At 44.9% G+C, this 23,201-nt stretch overlaps 1 protein-coding gene across 2 annotated transcripts in view; it reads left to right on the top strand.

The window, feature by feature from the left end:
* The window catches only part of MEMO1 (mediator of cell motility 1), a 233,703-nt gene that overhangs the window by 81,461 nt on the left and 129,041 nt on the right, over window positions 1-23,201 (top strand). For both annotated transcript variants that reach the window (XM_073545114.1, XM_073545113.1), the window contains exons 3-4: window positions 9,027-9,095; window positions 21,619-21,731. In XM_073545114.1, coding sequence (XP_073401215.1) covers window positions 9,027-9,095; window positions 21,619-21,731 — 182 coding nt within the window. The remainder of the gene's footprint in view (window positions 1-9,026; window positions 9,096-21,618; window positions 21,732-23,201) is intronic.

Below are 23,201 nucleotides of genomic sequence, written 5' to 3' on the forward strand. Positions count from 1 at the left end.
TTAGACTGATTTGTCAAAACCCAGATATCTTAGGAATTACCATTTGTAATGTCTTCTATAAGATTGCAGTAATGTGGATGATCGCTTGTTTTTTTTATATATGTAATCCTTTTATTAATTGACCTTCTTGTGCTGTTGAAAGAATTTAAAAGAGCGCTTTCACATTGTTTTTCGCTATTAAACTGGCCCCAGTGTGTTGTCAGTGATGCAATGTGCATCACTAACACGTTGTTTTGAAGCAAAATGGCAAAGTATTCAATCCAAATATTCACTTTGTATAGTTATATCCTACCTTGTATTTCAGTCATAGGGGTGGGCTTCCGTTGGGTTTAGTCATGGTCTCGTCATATTAACAACGCCCACGCACTTTGATTGATACTATACTGGCCCGACTTTATGGGCACCTTCTGTGTAATCCCGCGCTTGCGCAGTGACTAGCAGCTCTCAGTGCACGCACATTGAATCTGGGTGTATGTCCCCAGTTTCACTTACTGTGTGCGCGCATGCTCTGTCCACTGATCGGTGCCCCTGCGGTGCCGATCGTTGCCATGGTGACCCATGACGACATCCGGGTGGCCAGGCTACGACAAGCTCCTCAGACCATGGGCAGAGCATGGTCTAACGGTGCTTGTGTCAGTGCAGCACTGCCTGCTTTAAGCCACTGCAATGGTTTCTAACAACAATCAGGCTGCTGAAAGTGAAAGTCCCATAGTCGTACAAAGTAAAAAAAAAATTAAAGACAAAATTGTAAAAATAATTTTTTACAAACTTAGAAAATACTAAAAAAAATTTGTAGTGATAAATTTCTATTTTTATGTAAAAAAAAAAATAAACAAAAAAGGTACCGGTACACGTTTGGTATCCTAACGTCCGGGATGACCTGCCCCATAAAACTGTTAACCCCTTCAATGAACACCATAACGAAATATATATCAAAAAAGGCAAAAAAATATTATCTTTCATCAGATCACCAAACAAAAAGTTGAATAAAACGAGGTCAAAAAGTCTAATGTAAATAAAAATGGTATCACTGAAAACGTCATCTTATCCCGCAAAAAAACAATTAACTATAACAACTCCATCAGTGGAAAAATAAGTTATAGCTCAGAATAAAGAGATGCAAAAATAATAATTTTTTCTATAAAATAGTTTTCTTTGTTTTGTCGCTTTTACACAGTAAAAACTATGAAAATGTGGTATTGCTGTAATTGTACTGACCCAAAGAATAAAGCTGTCTTTTATCAATTTTACCACATGTGGAACGGCATTAAAAAAAATAAAATCCTAAATTGCTGTTTTTTGTTCATTCTGCCTCCCAAAAATCGAAATGGAAAGTGAACAAATAATGTTATGTGACCGAAATGTCAAATTGTCCCGCAAAAAAATTACCTCGCATGACTGTCAGCATAAATATGGAAAAATTATAGTTCAAAATATGGCAATGCAAAATTTTTTTTTTGCAAAAAAAAGAAGACCTTGCATCTCTTAATGTGTGAAAGCAGCTAAACATAAAATATAAATCTGGTATCACTGTAATCGCATGGACCCGAAGAATAAAATCGCCTAATCACTTCTACCGCACGAGGAACGGCATAAAAATTTTTAAATGAAAACAATTCTTCTCATGCTGTTGATTTGTTTGCTTCACAAAGACCGTAGTAAGGCTCTGCTCACATTCATCCTGTGCTGAGTGCTTACACCGGGGTTTACATGTGAATCTCTGAAATAATTGATTCAGATGGAACCCCCAGTACATGATTCCCCATAATGAGGCAGATGGAGGCACTGTGGACGTGTGGACGCTGTTTGGCATGCGATCCGGTGGTGTCCGTCTTTTTAAGCGTGCATAAAAGCGCTGTCCGCCACAGTTTTATGCACTTCTGAAAAGAAGGAAACCGCTGAACAGAGGCCAGACTGAGTCCAGAGTAACTTTGCTGCCTCATTATAGTGAGTGGCTCTCTCGGGGGTTTCATCTAAATCACGTCACCCAAAGTAAGTGCTCAGTGTAGAGTGCAGGATAAATGTGATCCCCCAACATTATGTAAAATATTCCAAATAAAAGCTTCAACTAAGTCCACAAAAAAAGCAAGTTCCCACTCAGGTCTGTCATCTGGCAATGGAAATATAGGAGGCTTCCACATTACTGGTAGTGCAAAGGCTCTGGAAAAGCACCTCGCCACCTGAAAAGAAATCCAGCAAATTCTGCTCTCTCATATCCAAATGCCCCCCCCTTTTTTTGAGCCCCACAGGGTGTCTAAATCACATTTAGCTTCCACGTTTGGCATTTCTGTAGTGATGAGAGACCACCTAATTTATGGGTGCATGCCTCCAGAAGCACAAGCTGGACACTCTGCAACATCCACTACTGCTTATTTATGGAAAATACGCACAGAATCAAAATTGTCACTACAACTGTACATAATTTTCAAAGGGGTATAATTTCCAAAACGGGGTAACCTGAGGGTAAATTCTGCTCTTCTAGCACTTAGAGGCTCTGTATATGGAGTCTGCAAACTATTCTAGTAAAATCTATGCTCAAGGAGGCAAATAGCACTTGGTCCCTCCCGAGTCTCTCTGTATGGCTAAGAAGTACTGTACAGTCACATAAGGGGTCTTTCTTTGAAGCGCCTGGGGGTTCAAGGTGCTCATTGCACGTCTAGGTGAATTCCTTTATGGATCTAGTTTCCAAAATGGGGTCACTTGTGAAGGTTTTCCACTGTTTAGGCACACCAGGGGCTCTCCATGCACGACATGACACCCGGACATAATTCCATAAAAGTCTGTGTTCCAAAACATCACTTCTTCCTTTCTCAGCCCTGCTGTGCGCCCAAACAGTAGTTTTTCCCACATATGGATTATCAGTTTACTCAGGAGAAATTGCACAATTTGCATGGTGCAATTTCTTCTGTTACTATTGTGAAAATAAAAAAGTTGGGCTAAAATAACATTTTTATGGGAAAAATGTGATTTTCTTTTTTCTTCCCATAGCTTAATGTTATAAACCTCTGTGAAGCACCTTGAGGGGTGCAGTTTCTATAATGGTGTCATGTTTGGATATTTTCTGTCATATAGGCCCCTCAGTCTCTTCAAATGTGTTATGTTCCCTAAAAAAATGGTTTTGTAAGTTTTGTTGGAAAAATGAAAAATTGCTGGTCAACTTTTTACTCTTCTAACTTCCTAACAAAAAAATAGTGTTTCAACAATTGCGCTGATGTAAAGTAGACATGTGGGAAATGTTATTTATTAACTATTTTGTGTGATATAGCCCTCTTATGTAAGATCATAAAATTTAAAAATTGCAAAATTTTTACTAAATATCCAATTTTTTTTCCACAAATAAACACTGGTTCTATCGAAGAAATGTTACCATTATCCTGGAGTACAATATGTCACGAAAAAACATTCTCAGAATTGCTTGGATATGTTGAAGGGTTCCAGAGTTAAGAGGGGCGTTCATTAAAGATTTCCCCTGACCCACTTTTCTGTGGAGTGAGAGCAATGAACCTTAGCACAGTTACCACATAAAGTGAGACTGGTCAGAATTGAAAATTTTGACCTGGTCTTTAAAGGTGAAAACAGGTTTGGGGGTGGAGGGGTTAATCTTTTCTCTTGTCTATCGAATTTTAAGTTTAATCTCTCCAAGTCAGAGACCTTAAATGGAATCTGTCAGTAGGATCAACCCCCCCCCCACCAAGCTAACTATGTGGGTGTGTATGTCATAGAACCTTGAATAAAATGATAACTTTATATTTACAATCTGATGTGTTATTCCAGAGAAAGCCACGTTTTTATTAATATGTTAATATCTATTGGCAGGACAAAGATCTGAGAATCTGTCTTCAGAGCTTGTTTTAAATGAAATAAGATGTTTCCAGTGTGAGACATGTAATGACTGACAGTCTGCTCTCCTGATCTACATGTCTCACACTGCTAGCGCTTAGTTGCATGTCAAATAAGAGGCAGATTCTCAGGGAGATCTGTGTCCGGCCCATAGATCTTAGCATCTCATTTATATGTTAAGAAAAACAAGAATTTCTCTGCAATAAGACATCGGATGGCAGATATCAAGGTATCATGTTATTCAGCTTCCTATGACCTTCATGCCCACATACTGTAGATAGCTTAGGAGGGTTGATCATTCTGACACATTCCCTTTTAGGTGTGTCACTTCATTCCTTATTATTAGACTGTCTCAAAACTCATTCAACATCTGATGGTCTTCCTAATACCTGAGATTTCTGGGTTTTCATCTTTCTGCGAACTTTGTCATTATTTTGTTTTAATTTCCTTCTATTCTAAGTTCTATTAAAGAAGACTATATAAGGTATATTAAAAGTTCATTTGCCTAGTTGACAGATGTCAGATATTCAAAATTAATGTCTTGCCTAATGTCTTTAAAACCCTTCCTATCTCCGTCCCCCCTCTCCTTTAGATCCCTTAATTCAATTCAGGATTTTTTCATTTTGACTGGGTGACCAGCCAGAGTTGCTCGTTATCAACTGTTTGGACCCAAGGAACAGGGTGGTATAGGCTTGCCTGACCTCTTCTCATGTTATTTATTCTCCCATTTAGCTTGAGTCATTGGCTGGTGCAGACATGAGTCCTAGAAATCTTGGATTTTTTGAGCAAAGCTTTATGCCTTGTCCTTTGAAGGCTGTACCATGGATTATGGATTAATGAATCCCTGTTAACCTCTCTAAGATTTTATCCAACTATGGGCCTCACATTGTGCAAATCGTCATCAGTTTGCTCTCCTAGGTCCTTCCCCGTTAAGCCCTAATCTTAGTAATCCTGCTTTCCAACAAGGACTGCAGGATCATGTTTTCAAGAAATGGGTGAGTGCCAACTAATTTCGGGTATGGTATCACAGCCCTTTCTTGAGGGGATTTCACATACTGTAGATCCACTACCTATAAGAATGTGGCAGTGGCTTACTACTTAAAAGCTTTTTGTCCTCACCGCACCCTATATCTAGCTTTATACATGGTGGAACGCCCATGGAGCAGATTCATTTGGGATTTTGGCATATACGCCATACATTATCCATATCCCATTCAATTCTATTGCCTCTCCCAGGTAGGATCTTTGCGCTTTGCATCAATCCACTATGTTCATGTTTCCAGGGAAGCTAGCTTTAAACTTCTCACATTGGTCAAAACCAGCAGTAGACCCTGTCTGTTGGACATGTGGATCTGAGGAAGGGATCCTTGTACATATTTTCTGGTCCTGTACCATCCTCTTCCACTTCTGGGACAGTGTCAGGCGAATAATTCAACAAGTTACTGATGCCCTGCCCTTTTCATCCTCCATCACTGCCACTCTTAGATCTCCTCCTATAAACTTCACTTATGCGGTTTCTGATTATAGCAGCTAGGGTTTGTATCCCTCTGCTTTGGAAACCAACTGCCTGTTCACCTAGGTCTCTCTGGGTCAGTAAAGTTATTGATATCATGCATGTGGAGGACTTGTCCTCTTCCATCCATCCATGATACTTATGACAAGTTCAGATGCCTATAGTTTTACTGGGTTGAATTTCAACAGTCTGCTGAATGTTCTGACCTCCTTTCTGGTCTCTCTTGAATGAGTGGCTTAGTTGTGTGTATAAGATCCACTGTGCTGCTCCCAGCTTAGAATTGGAGACCGAAGTGCTCTCCATCAATTTGAGTCTCTCATTACCTACTCTGATATCAATAAGTAATCTCCGCTGCTATGAGCTGGTTGTTTCTTATAAGTGTGATCCCTTAGCTCAGAGCCACTGAGCTCACCGATTGGTTTTTGTTTTGACGTCAGCGCGCAGACAAAGCCAGAAACCTGAGAAGTGGCAAGACTTACTGGTGAATCTGGAGAAGATGATTACAGTGCAGTTTATTTACAATAGCCTGTAGTTGAGGATTAATTTGTAATGAAAAGGAACAACCTCTTTAAAGGATTTGTCTAATACCTTACACTGTGTCTCAAATTAACTATCTTTAAAAACTGAACATTTTTCAATTGACACTTGTTTTACATTTCCTACCATTCTATTGCTAGGCTCACTTATGTATTTTTTGTATTCGTAAACGTTCTATAATCTTTTGTTTAAATAGTCCCACTCGGAACGTCCTCGTTGCCGTCCTTGTTGTCATCCTCATTGCTGTCCTCGTCGTCCTTGTCATTTTTGTTGCTGTCCTCATTGCTGTCCTCATTGCTGTCCACGTTGTCGTCCTCGTTGTCGTCCTCGTTGTCGTCCTCGTTGCCGTCTTCGTTGCTGTCCTCGTTGTCGTCCTCATTGCCGTTCACTTTGTGGGCTGTTCTACTATGCTGTCCCTACGTCCTGCCCATTTTCTGTAGAAATATGTGTTTAGTGAGGGGTCTGGTCTGCTCTTCCCTGACTGTTGTACTGCTCACTGTGTTCTCTCTCCATGCCAGTTTTCTGTTGGTGCACTCTGCTCCAAAACGTCTCTGACCGCTGGCATACAGTGCACATGGAGTATGTGTCAGAATAGAGAACTAGCTCAGGCTCGGAATGTTTTCTCTCTTTGCCCCATTCAGAGATGCTTTGAAGCTGAGTGCACTGGCAAGAAGAGGGGACACCCTGAGTAGTAGGACATTTGGGGAGAGCAGAACAGACCAGTTCCCTCACTAATGACATTCCATTTCACGGAAGGAACATCATAGTGCAGGAACAGTCCAGTGAGTGATCATAAGTGATATGGTGTTCCAATAAGACTCTCCTTTGTATGGTGGGAATTTAAAGTGTAGCTCTTGTTCAATATTCAGTATAAGCTTTGTATATGGTACGCTCTTCACAGTGATGGTGATCGGAGAGGAACCGGTCCTGAGACCTCCACCGATCAGTCAAAATACCACTCTGAAATCCACAGCTCCTACATGAGCGTCGTGTACAGAGCAGTGTATGGGCTGAATAGTAAGTATAATGGTCTGCACATTCATTCTTACTGACTGATAGACTTATTTTATTGAGCCCCTATGCTACTGTAAGTGCGTCAGCTCATACAGGATTTGCGAACTGCAGGGTGGTATTTTTACCGACTTGTTCGGGTTTCAGGATGCAGGTCAGCAGCACTGTGTAGCCCCTGTCATATATACTTTTAGATAGAGAAGGTTACACTTTAAGTGAAGTGTCAACGGAAGTGAAAAATGAAACAGAAGTGAGGCTTCCCAAGCAATGTTAAACTAGTGGGAATTAGGAAACTGCTTAGTATTTAAATATGCTTGATTAGAAACACTGTTGAAGGTGTCGGACAACTGCTTTAATGGGATTTTAGTACATTAGAATTGTTTTTTTGTTTTTTTTTCACTAATGTTTTCCACAATCCAATTACAAGTCAAGTGGAGGCTTAGCTGGGACTAGTTTAACCCAAATCTCAAGTGGCTACTTGGCAATCGTGATCTCTTACATTATCAGTGGGACCTACACTCCCTGACAGAAGTTATGTCACTTATCCATGTTATGTGAATATAAGCTTATAACCTTATGTTAAATTCATCCATTGGTTGTATAAATTATTCTTTTGAAAGCTGAAACCCTCCGAAATGTGGTTTAGGTTAAGAATATAAATTGGCATCAATGCAGAAATATTGATCAGTTAATGGACACAGAATGGCCAGATTTTGGCAAGACAAAAGTTTCATCTAGATTCTTTGGTTTTGTCTTCCAAGCTTCCTCTTTCATCCTACCTCAAACATGCTCAGTGATGTTCATGTCTGGTGACTGGGCTGGCCAGTGCTTGAGCACCTTGATCTTTTTTCCCTGGAGGAACTTTGTTGTAGAGATGGATGTATGAGATGGAGCACCATCCTGCTGCAGAATGGTCCATGATCTTTCCACCACCAAATTTATCTGTTTTTTGGGTGTATTTTGGATCCATTCGGGCTCCAGTAGGTCTCCTGCAGTATTTGCGGCAGCTGTGGTGTAATTCTACTGAAGATTCATCAGAGAAATTCACCTTCTGCCACTTTTCCAGCATCCATCTGTTTAGCAGGCTGTGGGACTTTGCAAATGCCACACAGTTTTTTATTTGCTTTTGGTTTAGTGCTGGCTTCTGGGCACTGATTCGACCATGGAGGCCATTTCGAGACAGAATCCTACAATCTGTTCTAGTTGACACAGGGACTTGAGGTGACCAGGTCTGTTGGAGCTCTGCTGCAGTGGAAGAGGGGCTTGCTTTGCATTTTCTAACCAACAAAAGTTCCTCCTGAGCAGTTGTCTTGTGGGGTCTGCCAGACCTGGGCTTGACAAACACGTCTCCAGTCTCTTCAAATCTTTTTTTAATTCTTTGTACTTGACGCTGAGACACATTAAAGGTGTCAGCCACCTCTGCAGTGGATCTGGTCTTCAGCCTCTTGATAATCCAGGCTTTGGTTGCAGGGTGGATTTTTGGCATGTTGTCAGAGCTCAAGTTGCAGCTCAAGTGAAGGCCTGGGGTGCTGGGTTTCTTTTCATACACACCCACTAATTAACCGATCATTTACTGAGCATATGTGAGGATGTAAAATAGGATTGGCTGCATTATATGACTAGGCGACAAAACTTTTGTCTTGCCAAAATCTGACCATTCTGTGTCCATTAAATGATCAATATTTCTGCATTGATGCCAATTTATTTTCTTAACCGAAACCACATTTCAGAGGGTTTCAGCTTTCAAAAGAATAATTTATACAACCAATGGATGAATTTAACGTCAGGTGATAAGCTTTTATTTACATAACATGGATAAGCGACATAACTTCTCTCAGGGAGTGTATAGGGCCACAGCCATTATAAGACAGCAGTGAATGACAGTGCCATTTGACCTCCTTGATACACTAGCTATCACCAAGCAAATGTATTTGGGCCTTGTCTACCAAGCAGTGTGGTGCATAAACATTTAGAATAGGTCCAAAGATCGTCACCATGAATAATTACTCCATTTTTACCACATTTTCAAAAAACCTTGGAATACTGATTATGCTGACAGCCAGAGTAGCTGTGTATGTGACAACCTGTCCTAGGGTATGTAACCGATGTTCTGTCTATCTTCTAGGCATGCTGGATACACTTACTGTGGATCCTGTGCGGCTCACGCATACAAGCAAGTAGACCCTTCTATAACGTAAGTGATCTGGAAAACATAGAAATCCTAAGTTCATGTTGTACTAACCCTAAAGGGGCTGCTGTTCTTTTCTATTAGTCAGTAATAGGGAGGTGACATCTGTAAGCAGTTTTTCCATTCTAGACCTTTGTTGCATTCCTAATGGCCAACGTCATTTTTTGTAAATGTGAAATTCTATGAAAGCCGAAGATGACTACACCTATGTTTTATGGAAATTAAAGTTATATAACATGGATCTACTTGGAGGCACAAAGTGACTGCTCCTGATGTAGATGTGCTGGTATCGCTACACTAGCAGATCCAGCAGGAGGCACACCGTTTAGGAATGGGATGCTTCAGCAAATTTAGCCTCTGCACTGGAATTTTTTTTATTTTTTAATCTTTTGTATTGTATTTTTTGTGTTACAGGGCAGCCTCAATATTTCTTGTAAAGTCATTCTTTGTGTTCAAATATGATGAGTAATAAAACAAATATTATGCTACCATGTTAGGCTGGTTTCACATTAGCGTTTGATCCGCATAGATCCGTTTGCGTCATGCGTACATGTATTTAACATGGTGTACACAGGGACATGCGTCGTTTAGTGGTGTGCGGCGGGGTCCGGCAAACGCAACATGTTGCATTTTTTAAGGCGTCAAAAAACCCCACGTGCATATGAATGCGTCAAAAAAGCGCATTACTGTCTATGGGAACGCATTGGTACACAAGGAAATGCGTATGCACGCGTTTGATACGCATGCGTTCTTTAAAATGTAAATAGAAATCCCATGAGACCCGCCCATTTTTATCTGGTGTCATAGCAAACACATGCGCATAAACAACGCAAACGCATGCAAAAACGCATACAAATACATGCACACGCTGCGTTTTTTCCCGTCATGCGTAAGATGATGCACATAAAAAACGCTGCGTAAACATGCGTTTTGCATGCGGATGATACGCTGCGGACTCAGACGCTAATGTGAACCTAGCCTTAGCCAGAAAAATCTATGTAAATATTTTTATGCCCAAAAAGACAAAAGTAATCGAAGAGTGATCACTTTTATTCACTAACCAGAAAAAATATATCGGCAGCTTTCAGAGCGCAGAGGCTCCTTCATCAGCCAAATTCACAAAAGAATTACTGAAACAAGAGCTCGACATTTAAGAGATGTGACAACATGTGTGTCTGGAGTGATGCATCACCCCATCCACCTTATGCACAAATGTCCAATAGGTGGCACTAGAGTTCATGTCCTCTTTCTCTTTGAAGAGGCAATTTGCTTATTTATTTTCCCAGAGGGAGCATGCATGGAGTATAAGTCTCCACACGCTGACATGCCAGATCTAGCTTGTCACTCTCCACAAGGAGAAACGTTACCCCGTAGACCAGAAGTCCTGTTTTGACATCTCATACATATTGTGCTCTTCAGTAATTCATTTGTACCCTTGCCCAATGAAGGCGCCTCTGTGCTATGAAAGCTTGCAAATATAATTTTTCTGGTTAGCCAATAAATGTATAACTTTTTGGGCATAAAAGTATTTCCATAGTGTGTTCAAATTCAATTGTTACTTTGTCCATTTTCAGGTATATAGCAGTACTTCAGAAGCACCAGTAGAGGTCAACATTGCCCAGAAAATAGCTGACTTTCCTTCTACACCATATGTTTTGCATTAGCCTGAACAAAGTATCCACAGTACACAGTGTGCAGAATTATTAGGCAAGTTGTATTTGAGAGGATTCTTTTTATTATTGAATAACAACTATGTTCTCAATCAACCCAAAAGACTCATAGATATCAAAGCTTAATATTTTTGGAAGTTGGAGTTGTTTTTTTTTAGATTTGGCTTAGGAGGATATCTGTTTGTGCAGGTAACTATTACAGTGCAGAATTTTTAATCAACTTAATAAAAACCAAATATATACCCATCTCACTTGTTTATTTTCACCAGGTAAACCAATAGAGCAACACAAAATTTAGAAATAAACATTTCTGACATTCAAAAACAAGCAAAAACAAAATCAGTGACCAATATAGCCACCTTTCTTTACAACGACACTCAAAAGCCTTCCATCCATAGATTCTGTCAGCTGCTTGATCTGTTTACGATCAGCATTGCGTGCAGCAGCCACCACAGCCTCCCAGACACTGTTCGGAGAGGTGTAATGTTTTCACTCCCTGTAGATCTCACATTTTATGAAGGACCACAGGTTCTATATGGGGTTCAGATCAGGTGAACAAGGGGGCCATGTCATTATTTTTTCTTCTTTTAGACCCTTACTGGCCACCCACACTGGAGTATTTTGATGCATGTGATGGAGCATTGTCCTGCATAAAAATCATGTTTTTCTTGAATGATACCGACTTCTTTCTGTACCACTGCTTGAAGAAAGTGTCTTCCAGAAACTGCCAGTAGGTCTAGGAGTTGAGCTTCACTCCATCCTCAACCGGAAAAGGTCCCACAAGTTCATCTTTGATGATACCAGGCCATACCAGTACCCCACCTTCACCTTGTTGGCATCTGAGTCGGAGTGGAGTTCTCTGCCCTTTACTGATCCAGCCTCGGACCCATCCATCTGGCCAATCAAGAGTCGCTCTCATTTAATCAGTCAATAAAACCTTAGAAAAATCAGTCTTAAGATATTTCTTGGCCCAATCTTGACGTTTTATCTTATGTTTCTTGTTGAAAGGAGGTCGTTTTTCAGCCTTCCTTAGCTTGGCCATGTCCCTGAGTATGGTACACCTTGTGCTTTTTGATACTCCAGTAACATTGCAGCTCTGAAATATGGCTAAACTGGTGGCAAATGGATTCTTGGCAGCTTCACGCTTGATTTTTCTCAATTCATGGGCAGTTATTTTGCGCCTTTTTTTTATCATCACGCTTCTTGTGACCCTGTTGGATATTTGCCATGAAGCGCTTGATTGTTCGGTGATCACGCTTCAAAAGTTTGGCAATTTCAAGACTGCTGCATCCCTCTGCAAGACATCTCACAATTTTTGACTTTTCAGAGTCCGTCAAATCTTTCTTCGGACCCATTTTGCCAAAGGAAAGGAAGTTGCCTAATAATTAAGCACACCTTATATAGGGTGTTGATGTCATAAGACCACACCCCTCCTCATTACAGAGATGCAAATCACCTGATTTACATAATTGACAGTTGACTTTCAAGCCTATACAGCTTGGAGTAGGACAACGTGTATAAAAAGGATGATGTGATCAAAATACTCATTTGCCTAATAATTCTGCACCCAGTGTATTTGTACTATTTTTTTTCTCATTTAACTATTTTTGAAAATCGTTAACATGTAGAAGCGTAAGTCATAAACTAATGAGTAACTGTGCAAAAGACATGTACGGCGCATGCCGGATCTCCCTCTTTGATGTGGGCTTCGGCGCAGAGCTCACTTTTTCGGCACATGTCAGCTGATTTGAAAAGCTGACATGTGCCCCTAACAGCCGTGGATGGAATCATGAGCCACCCGCGGCTGTTAACTTGTTAAATGCTGCTGTCAATCTCTGATTGCGGCATTGAACACAATCACGCCGGAAGCGCGTCACTAATCCCACCCATAGGCGACCATGTCACATGACCTCGGGTCGCCAATCGGTTGGCATTACGACCTGGAGTATGCATCAGACCCCAGCGGTCGGCGCTCATAGCAAGTGAGCATTTCTGCTACACAGAGCGGGACTGAAGCCCTGCTATGTGTAGCACAGGCGATCGGATGATTGCAGTTTCTAGTCTCCCATGAAGACTATTGAAGCAAGTGAAAAATGAAAAAAATAAACTATTTTTCAAAATATTAAAACAAAATATAAAAGTTTAAATCGCCCCCCCATTCGCCCCATTCAAAATAAAACAATAAAAAAATAAAAACTACACATATTTGGTAATGTGTTCAGAATTGCCCGATCTATCAAGTTATAAAAATAAATAATCCAATCGGTAAACGGCGTAACGAGAAAAGAAGTAAAAACACCAGAATTGTTTTTTTTGGAAGCCGTAATATTGCATTATATTTTCTCCTTCGCCTCATTGGGGGACACAAGTTGTCAAATTGGTACTATAGGTTCTATGGAACTCGGTAGCATGGGTCAGAGAAGACAGACACAGTATATGTTCAAAGGTTCAGTATTATATTGTAGCAACAGGTCACAGTACTATGCAAAGATAGTTCAGGGGAATTGCAGGAAGCAGGCTTCAGTATTACACGGGAAGCAGATATAAGTTCTGGCAACAGGTAGAGTCTGTACGAACCAACTGGCGAGAGTCTGAGGTCCGGGAGCACACAGTCCTAAAGTCCTGAGCCTGGACCGGGCTTCAAGCGAAGAGCAGGCCGCAGAGATGAATGAAGCAGAGCAGATCCGGACAGGAGAGGCGGTCAGGCAGGACGGCAGGTAAGTAACAAACGGGGAATCCCGAGGTATAGAAGAAGCAGGCACAATGCGAGTTCTCCAAGCTTGGCAGCAGGTGAAGATCCAGATACACAAGCACAGGTATAATGTGCTGAGTCCCTTTAGTACACAGCAGGCAGGAAACAGGAAAAGTCAAACAGGAACAAGATGGCCCCTTGTGAAGCTACTTACTCCATCTTTGATAAGGGCAAAAGTAAGGGCAAAGTCAAACAGAACAGGAACATGGCTCAGAGCCTCACACAAGTACTGTGGGTGTATACTTCTGCCGAAGGAGGCTGACACTAAGTGAGAAAAAGAGGTTAGCTCCTCCTCCGCCTTATACACCCTCGCCCCAATTGCGGGTGGAAATCAGTTTTTTGCTTAGTGTCCGTTGGAGGCACACGTCTGGGTTTTTCTCCAGACTTTTTTTTTTTTTTTTCCCCCCCTTCCACGAAGATGAGACAGGGGCGACGGACCCTATTGAAAGGGGCCTATCTCCCCAAACCAACAATGGGCGAGCACGTGCGAGTGTTGCCTCCACGTATCCTCTCCCGCAACGTGGGACAAATGCCGGACGTAGCCCTGCCCACCCATAGGTATTGAAACCATGGGCTGTACAGAGGCACAAGCATAGTCCGTGCGGCCCCCACTGCTCCACGCATGCTAGACTGCGGTGCTGCAAGGCGGCGGACATTCCCTCTCCTCACCCCGGAAGGGAAAGACGGAGCTAGGGTGCCTGTACTGTCCTATATCTAGGCCCCCCTCCCATCTACCTGAGCTGGGAAGCTGAAGAAACACTCAGAGGAGGATGGCCTGGGAGGGCTCCTGTGGCGACTTCCACAGGGCTGGAGCACTTAGCCTGCACACTTAGCCTGCTGGTCAGGCAGCAGCAGCATCCGAAGGGACCCCCGGAGCGGGCGGCAAATAAATTGAGCCCCCGGCTTCGGACCACAGCTAGGCCGCAGGTCGGAAGTACCGCCCCCGGAACTCTGCGATGGCCCGCCCCGCAGCTGTGACGCGCATTCCTTGAAGCTAGAGCAACGCCCGGCACATCAAGGACACGTGGGGGCATATGACTAGGATAAGTGCTGCCCGAGGGGCCACGCTACAGGAAAGACGAGAAGCTCCCTCCTCTCCCCCCAGCGGTCTGCAGCGGATGCCTGACAGATACAGCATGTCCGGAAGAGCGAAGACGCACACGTTTTTATATGCTGCATGCATCTCTTGTCTGGCCGCTTTTCCGCGGGCGCCGAACAAGCGATTATGCGAAGGCTGCGATTCTGAACGTGCCCAGAAGCCCTCCCCTGCGACCGGGACCAGTGTACCAAGTCCCTTGGAGTGGGCTCTATCACTGTCACAGTCCATGGTGTCGCTTACGAGGGCAGTCGAGTCCCTTCGTGCCCCAGATAGGGGCAGGGACAGTGGCTCGTCGGCCTTAGAGGGAACCTCCACCTCACAAGAGCTACCGGCCTGCAGGGGCCGCTCTCACTCCAGGCAGACCCAGGGGAAACGAACCCACACGGTGTCGCCCAGTCCATCCAGTGCCTTGGCATCCGTGAGTTTCACTTCTCCCTCCCCGTCACCAGTGGATGATAGCGAGCAAACTTCAGATTTCGACTCAGACGAACCCCTTGACCTGGATGCTCCAGGGTCTCGTGGAACAGTGGACAGCCTCATCGAAGCCGTCAACCAGACCTTGGGGATTGAGGATGATTCCACCGCAGCTTCAGGCCATAAGGTGGCATTTAAGCGGGTTAAGCGGCCGAATAGAGTTTTTGCGCTCACCCAGAGTTTGAGGACATAGTACAGCGACACAGGGACAGGCGTTTCTCGGGTCAGAAGGCGCTCGAAGCGAGGTATCCGTTTGCTGCGGACCTCTGTAAAAAATGGACGGAATCTCCTACGGTGGATCCACCTGTGTCACGCTTAGCCTCTAAAACCCTGTTGTCCATACCTAGTGGTTCTTCTATTAAGGATCCCACGGATCGTCTCATAGAAAGCTTGACTCGCTCAGTATTTGAGGCATCAGGGGCAGCCCTCTCTCCCTCGTTCGCAGCAACATGGGTAGCCAAGGCCATGATCTCTTAGTCAGAATCATTAAGCAAAGCCTTGCAGGATAGGGACCTACCTGCAGAGGTATCGGAGATCATGAATCAGATCGCTATGGCTGGGGACTACTTAATCAATGCATCTTTGGATGCGGCCCATTGCGCGGCACTTGCTGCCGCTAACACAATTGTTATTAGGAGAGCTCTATGGTTAAGGACATGGCGGGCCGATTCTACCTCCAAGAAGTCCTTGACTTCTCTTTCTTATCAGTGCGCCGCCTATTCGGAGAGAAGTTAGATCAGCTCATCTCTGACTCCACAGGAGGGAAGAGCGGTTTTCTCCCTCAACAAAAGAGCAAACCGCCTTTTCACCACCAGTTTCAGGCACGTTTTCGGGCCTTTCGCAACCCCTGGTGGACAGCAGCGGCTAATTCCGCTGCTTCAGGTCGCCCCAACCTGGATAGAGAGCGGCAGGTCTCATATAGAGCCAACCCGTTGGGGAGAATGTGTACTCACCAGCCCAGGTTGAGGGGATCCAGGTCCCAAAGATCGTCAGCCAAAGGACTCGAGGCATTTGCCAGGCGGACACCCCCCAAGACGGTTTTTTCTTTCCCGTCTTCCCAGGGTGGATACCCGGGCAAGGGCTTTGCTAGGAGCCATCGAATCGCTCCAGCGCAACGGAGTCATTATTCCCGTGCCAGAACACGAAAAAGCTCATGGCTTCTATTCCAACCTATTCGCGGTTCCCTAAAAGGACAGGTCTGTCAGACCTGTGTTGGACCTGAAGCTCCTGCACAAATTCATCAGGGTCAGACATTTCCGGATGGAGTCTCTCCGTTCAGTCATATCGGCCATGGGGTAGGGAAAATACTTGGCCTCTATCGATATCCAGGACGCCTATCTACATATTCCCATTTTCCCTCCACATCAAAGGTTTCTACGCTTCGCCATCAACGGTCTTCATTTTCAGTTCGCAGCGCTACCCTTTGGGCTAGTCACGGCCCCCAGAGTGTTCACAAAGTTCATGGCAGTCGTCATGGCCATCTTGCACTCTCGGGGCAGAGTCGTCTTGCCTTACTTGGACGACCTCTTGGTCAAGGGCCCTTCAAGGCGGGCATACGAGTAAAATGTCAGCATCACGCTAGATACGCTTGCCCACTTAGGGTGGTTGGTCAATGTAAAGAAGTCATCCCTTGTTCCAGCTCAGAGAATTTTCTTTTTAGGGATGATTTTCGACACTTGTCAAGGGTTGGTAATTCCCCCTCGAGACAAGGCTCTAGCTCTCCAGCAGGGAGTCCGGACACTTTGCCAACCAGTCCCTCATGCCATCCGGTTCGGGATGAGGATTCTAGGGAAAATGGTGGCAGCAATGGAAGCGATACCGTTCGCCCAGTTCCATCTTCGCCCCCTGCAGCACGCCCTCTTGTCATCCTGGGACAAGAACCCTTTCACGCTCGATCGCCGGTGCCGACTGTCCCCTCAAGTCAGGCAGTCGCTCGGGTGGTGGATAACCAGTTCCTCTTTGCTTCAGGGGAAACCCTTTCCCCTCCAGACCAGTGGCTGGTGGTGACAACTGACGCCAGCCTCCTCGGCTGGGGAGCGGTGTTTCGCCACTACACGACCCAAGGACGGTGGTCCCCGCAGGAGGCACGCCTCCCGATCAACTTGTTGGAGATAAGAGCAATCCGGCTGGCTCTGTAACAGTTTCTTCACTTTCTAGCAGGCCATCCCGTCCGGATTCAATCGGACAACACCACGGCGGTGGCTTACATAAATCACCAAGGGGGCACCTGCAGCAGAGCAACCATGCGCGAGGTATGACACGTTCTTCATTGGGCTGAGTCAAACCACTCGGTGATATCGGCAGTCAACGTCCTGGGCGTGGAGAACTGGGTGGCAGACTTCCTCAGCCGGCAGGGGCTTGCGTCCGGGGAGTGGTCACTACACCCCGAGGTCTTCCAGCAGATTTGCCAACAGTGGGGGACACCTGATGTGGACCAGATGGCCTCCAGAGTGAACGCCAAGGTGCCCACGTATGTCGCTCGGTCCAGAGACCCGCAGGCAATTGCGGTGGATGCGTTGGTTCTGCCATGGAACCAGTTTCACCTCCCATACCTATTCCCCCTGCTGCCACTACTTCCGAGGGTCATCAAGATCAAGGCAGAAGGGGTGCCAGTGATTCTGCTGGCCCCAGACTGGCCCCGTCGAGCGTGGTACGCAGATCTAGTGCAGCAGCTCGCCGATGTTCCTTGGCGACTGCCAGAGCGCCCGGATCTACTGTCCCAGGGCCCGATCTTCCACCCGAGCTCAGGGGCCCTGTGTTTGACGGCATGGCCATTGAATCTTGGATTCTAACCCAGGCAGGCTTTGGGCGCGAGGTGGTCACTACAATGGTTAGTGCCCGGAAGCCTACTTCGGTGAGAATTTACCATCACACCTGGAAGGTTTTCTTTTCTTGGTGTCGACACCGTGGTTCTCCACTGAGATTCTCTATCCCCAACATCTTGGCCTTTCTCCAGTCTGGCCTAGACTCAGGGTTAGCCCCAAGCTCCCTCAGGACACAAATATCGGCTTTATCCGTCCTGTTCCAGCGCAGAATTGCTACCAATTTGCAGGTGAAGACTTTCATCCAGGGGGTCTCCCATTTGGTACCTCCTTATTGGGCGCCCCTGGACGCCTGGGACCTTAACCTGGTCCTAAGCCTTCTGCAGGAAGCCCCATTCGAACCGCTACAAGATGTATCTTTGTTGTACCTTTCCTGGAAAGTGGTGTTCCTGGTGGCCATAACTTCTATCAGGCCGGTCTCGGAGCTGGCGGCCCTATCCTGCTGAGCCCCGTTTCTCACTTTCCATAAGGATAAGGTTGTACTCAGACCAGCCCCTCCCTTTCAGCCGAAGGTCGTTTCCTTATTTCACATCAATGAGGATATTGTCTTGCCCTCTTTTTGTCCAGCACCGGTGCATCGTGTGGAAAAGGCTCTTCACACGTTAGAACTGGTAAGAGCCCTCCGGAGGTACGTGTCGCGGACGGCACCCTTTCATCAGACGGACACGCTGTTCATGCTCCCCGAAGGGCGCAGGAAGGGACTCACTGCTTCAAAATCGACCATAGCCAGATGGATTCGTTTCACGATTCAGGAGTCCTACTGCATCAGAGGCGCGTCGATTCCGGCAGGGATCAGAGCACACTCTACTCGGGCAGTGGGCGCCTCTTGGGCGCTTCGGCACCAGGTTTCAGCGGAACAGGTTTACAAGGCAGCAACCTGGTCCAGCTTGCACACATTTGCAAAACATTATTATATCCATACTCGGGCCTCAGCGGATGCGAGCCTGGGTAGAAAGATTCTCCAAGCAGCAGTGACGCACCTTTAGACAAGAGGTGCACGTAGCTTGGATCGGTGAGTCAACTCCCACCCAGGGACTGCTTTAGGACATCCCACAGTACCTGTGTCCCCCAGTGAGGCGAAGGAGAAACATGGATTTTTGTGATAAACTCACCGTAAAATCCTTTTATCCGAGACGCTCATTGGGGGACACAGCACCCACCCTATTAGCCAAGTTGGTTCTTGTTTGTTTAATTAGTATTCATTTTTATTTGATATTAGGGTGGTTTTTTTCTGGACATGTTGTACCTGTATTAAGGCTGATTTTGTTGTTCTCCTACTACTTTTGCACCAAACTGATTTCCGCCCGCAATCGGGGCGAGGGTGTATATGGCGGAGGAGGAGCTAACCTCTTTTTTTCACTTGGTGTCAGCCTCCAGGCAGCAGAAGCATACACCCACAGTACCTGTGTCCCCCAATGAGCGTCTCGGAGAAAAGGATTTTACGGTGAGTTTATCACAAAAATCCATGTTTTTTTTAACAAACTTTAGATTTTTTTTTTCATCACTAAAATTAAAAAGAACCTATACATGTTGTTTGGTATCTACGAACTTGTAATGGCCATGAAAATCATAATGGCAGGTCAGTTTTATCATTTGGTGAACATGGTAAAAAAAACAAAAAAACAATCGTGGACTTGCAGTTTTTTTTGCAATTTCACTGTACTTCGATTTTTTTTTTCCTGTACACTATGTGGTAAAAGCAATGGTGTCGTTTCGTTTAAAAGTACAAATCATCCCTCAAAAAACAAGCACTCACATGGCCATATTGACGGAAAAATAAAAAAAAGTTATGGCTTTGGGAGGAAGGGGACCGAAAATGGACTGCGGCATGAAGGCGTTAAACAACTTTGTTCACCTGCATCGATTAAAAAAAATGTACATTTCAGAGCCAACAGCATCTTTTTTTTACATTTTGCAGTGGTTTTCATTTGCTTTATTGTGATAGTAAATCCCTGGCAAATTTATAATAAGATCATCCTGTGAATCCCAGCAGTCAAACCCACCTTTATTGTCCTTTTCTGCTCTACCTGCATGTACAGTTCTAGGGATTCTCATATTTCTCAGTAATCCATACCATATTGTGTCTGTACAGCTCTTGAAGTGGAGCTTGGCATTCTGCTAGCTGTGTATGTGCACTCTGCACAGTTGGAAGGCTTTCTATAGTGTTATTAACCATACAAATATCTCTCATGTTTTGATGTTAGAACTAGAGATAGGCGAATGCGAACAGTAAAGTTTGGCGTCCGTACCAAACACGGACAACACCAGGAAGTCCGTGTTACTCTTTGGGTTCGGCCCCCTGAACACAGGGAGTTTGTTCTGCTGGTGCATCGCTAAGTGGTCACTAGTGAGCTGCCAAACAGGCAGATCTCACCAGCGACATAGCAGTGGTCGGGGGTCGCTACTTACCTGTCAGACGAGGCGATCCTGACGTCCTCCCGCCCGCGTCCACCCGTCGCTCGTCGCCCGTCGCCAGAGCAGGAAGCCTAGCAGGAAGTGGCTGACGAGAAATGGTTCAGGACGTTCTCGCGCGATCAGTGATAATCAGCGGGGGAGCCGGTCGAAGGTAATTATTACACATAGCGATATCGCTAGCAATATCGCTGCTGCGTCACAAAACCAGTGACGTTATAGTGATATTGCTAGCGATATCACTATGTGTAACGGGCCCTTAACAGCTGAGAGTTGCAACCCCCAGCTGTGAGTTTTGCCTGGCTGGTTATCAAAACTACAGGGGAATCCATACTGTTTTTTTTTTTCTTCAATTATTTATTTACAGAACAGGCATCGGCTGATGAATACTCCTATGAGCCGCTTCTGCTGTCACTGTTATTAGCGTCAGCAGGTGTCGGCTGATGAGAGCATTAGTCCCATCAGCTGACACCAGTGACTGGAGGTAAACTTTATACCTTCAATAACAGCTGCGCGCTCACGCTGGGAACCGCGGCTGTTTGGCCGACGGTGATGATTTTACCGTCGATCAGAAGCAGTGTTTGCCGTGCAGTCTTGCACATGACAGCGTGGCAAACAATAGATGTTCAGTCTCTCCATTCAAGCAAATGGGGTAAGGGTACGGGTACTGTTCTGGTACCCGAACCCGAACTTTTGGTAACTGTTCGGCCGAACCTGCCAGACCTGAACTTTGAAAATCTAGGTGTCTGCCCATCTCTAGTTAGAACTTATAAATGCCAGAGGTTTTCAATTCTATACACAGGTATCCGGATATGATAGAATTGTCAGTCCAGTTAGTTTCTGACTGCTGTGCATCCTTCCAATCATACATTCAAGGATGTCTGGATTACCTGGTGTACCATTAATTTTTGGTGTATTACGGGTAGAGCTGTGATTTTTGTACTATACCCATGCAGCATATCGAGAGTTTTTCTAAAATGATTATTGGTGTAATCAATGCAATATGTAACATAAATATCATACAGCCACACTCTAGGAAATATGATCTAGAATTGGATCAAATATTTAGACAGGACTGAACCAGGGAAATTCAAGTGGTCGGTAACCAGTGCACCTAGTAATTTGCCACTGACATCGAAGTGTATGGAGCGATTCTAATTCTTATTATGTGATCACAATTCTACAGTCTAAATGTTCTATTCCTGCAATATCTGCTGATTTTATTGTATTACTGTTATTGCCATGTCTCCATATATGCTAACAGATTGACCAGTTGTTCCTTTTTTTCCAATGTATATAGGCGAAGAGTTTTCATTCTCGGCCCTTCCCACCATGTGGCTCTTTCTAGATGTGCACTTTCCACGGTGGATATATATAGAACGCCCCTATATGACCTCCATATTGATCAGAAAGGTATGTCCCAGAGGTGTCAGCTAAGCAAGTAATGAATGTAGATAACTTCATTAGAAAAGTCGGCCAAGCCCACAAGTTTCAGCAGGGCTCGTTGACCATCTGATATGTTGGGGATCCTCACTATTCTCTCTGTCCAGATCTTGTGGGGGAGAAAGGGATCAGTCAGTTGCTGTTTCAATTTCTGATTCTTTTGTTTTCAGGGGAGAGATGTCACTGCCAGTCAGGTAGCGACTTTCGCCTCTCTCCCATTGAAAAACACATGAATCCTCCGCTGAACGCCAAAATGTATGGCTGAGTCAGGAGGGAGCGCTGTCGGTCGAATATTAGTTCTGCAAATCCTTTTGTTCTGCCTGAGATGAGCTGCGATCACAGATGTCTGCCAGCGGATCGTTTATAGAGAGCACAGGAATGTTCGTCAGAGCTAGCGCGCTGGTGTAATGGAGAGACGGCAGAGTTGGCTTCCTAACTAGAGTTGAGCGACTTTGGTCGGATCGGGTTTCGTGAAACCCGAATGAAACAAAATAAGTTTCAGTTGAAACTCGTCCGACTAGAGCAAAAAAAGTCGGAGTTTCGTCCGACTTTTATTTCCCATTGACTTGCATTGGGGTCGGGTTTCGGACGAAACTCCGACTTTGTTTTGCTCTAGTCGGACGAGTTTCATCTGAAACTTATTTTGTTTCATTCGGGTTTCACGAAACCCGATCCGACCAAAGTCGCTCAACTCTATTCCTAACTATTGTTCTGCTGATGGCCATCTAAGATGTGTGGGGGCTTTAGCCATACACACCCAAAAAATCATCTCATCTTCTGTTATAATGGTTCTACGTAAAACCTTCCATTCTTTAGGGTATTTCACACATAGCGAGATCGTTAGCGAGATCGCTAGCAAGATCGCTGAAACGTCACAGGTTTTGTGATGCAACAGCAACCTCGCCAGTGATCTCGCTACGTGTGACACATAGCTGCGACCGCCCCCCCGCTGCGATATCGCTGATCGTGCTCGAATGTCCTAGGCCATTTTTTGATCGCTGGTGTCCCGCTGGCCAGCATACAGCACTGTGTTTGACGCCATAACAACAATGAGCGACCTCGTTTGCCACTCAGAACTCAGGGACTCAGGCGTGATTTTAATGTCTTTTCAACCCCCCCTCAGCTCCGATTGGTGGTCTCAAATTAGGATCTTTGTAGCGTTTCCTTTTATAAATCAGCTATCAATTATATGCAATCATAACATTTAACATGTACAGTTAAAATAATCACGTGTCCCTGTGTCAGTGACTGTGGATCTACGAATAAACAGCGCACTAGCGACACAGACAGGGACGCTGAAGCAAACCGCGTAGTGATAGCGCAGTAGTGGCCACCGTTCGGAGCAGAGGGGCGTGGAAAAGGCAACGCTGAAGCACGTCTTTCGAGGTCTGAGTTGTCAGAATAGCTGCTGTGTGACAAGGGCCCAATGACCGCCGAGGT

This window comes from Dendrobates tinctorius, unplaced genomic scaffold, assembly GCF_039654945.1.
Source record: "Dendrobates tinctorius isolate UK_male_01 unplaced genomic scaffold, ASM3965494v1 ptg000140l, whole genome shotgun sequence".
NCBI lineage: Eukaryota > Metazoa > Chordata > Amphibia > Anura > Dendrobatidae > Dendrobates > Dendrobates tinctorius.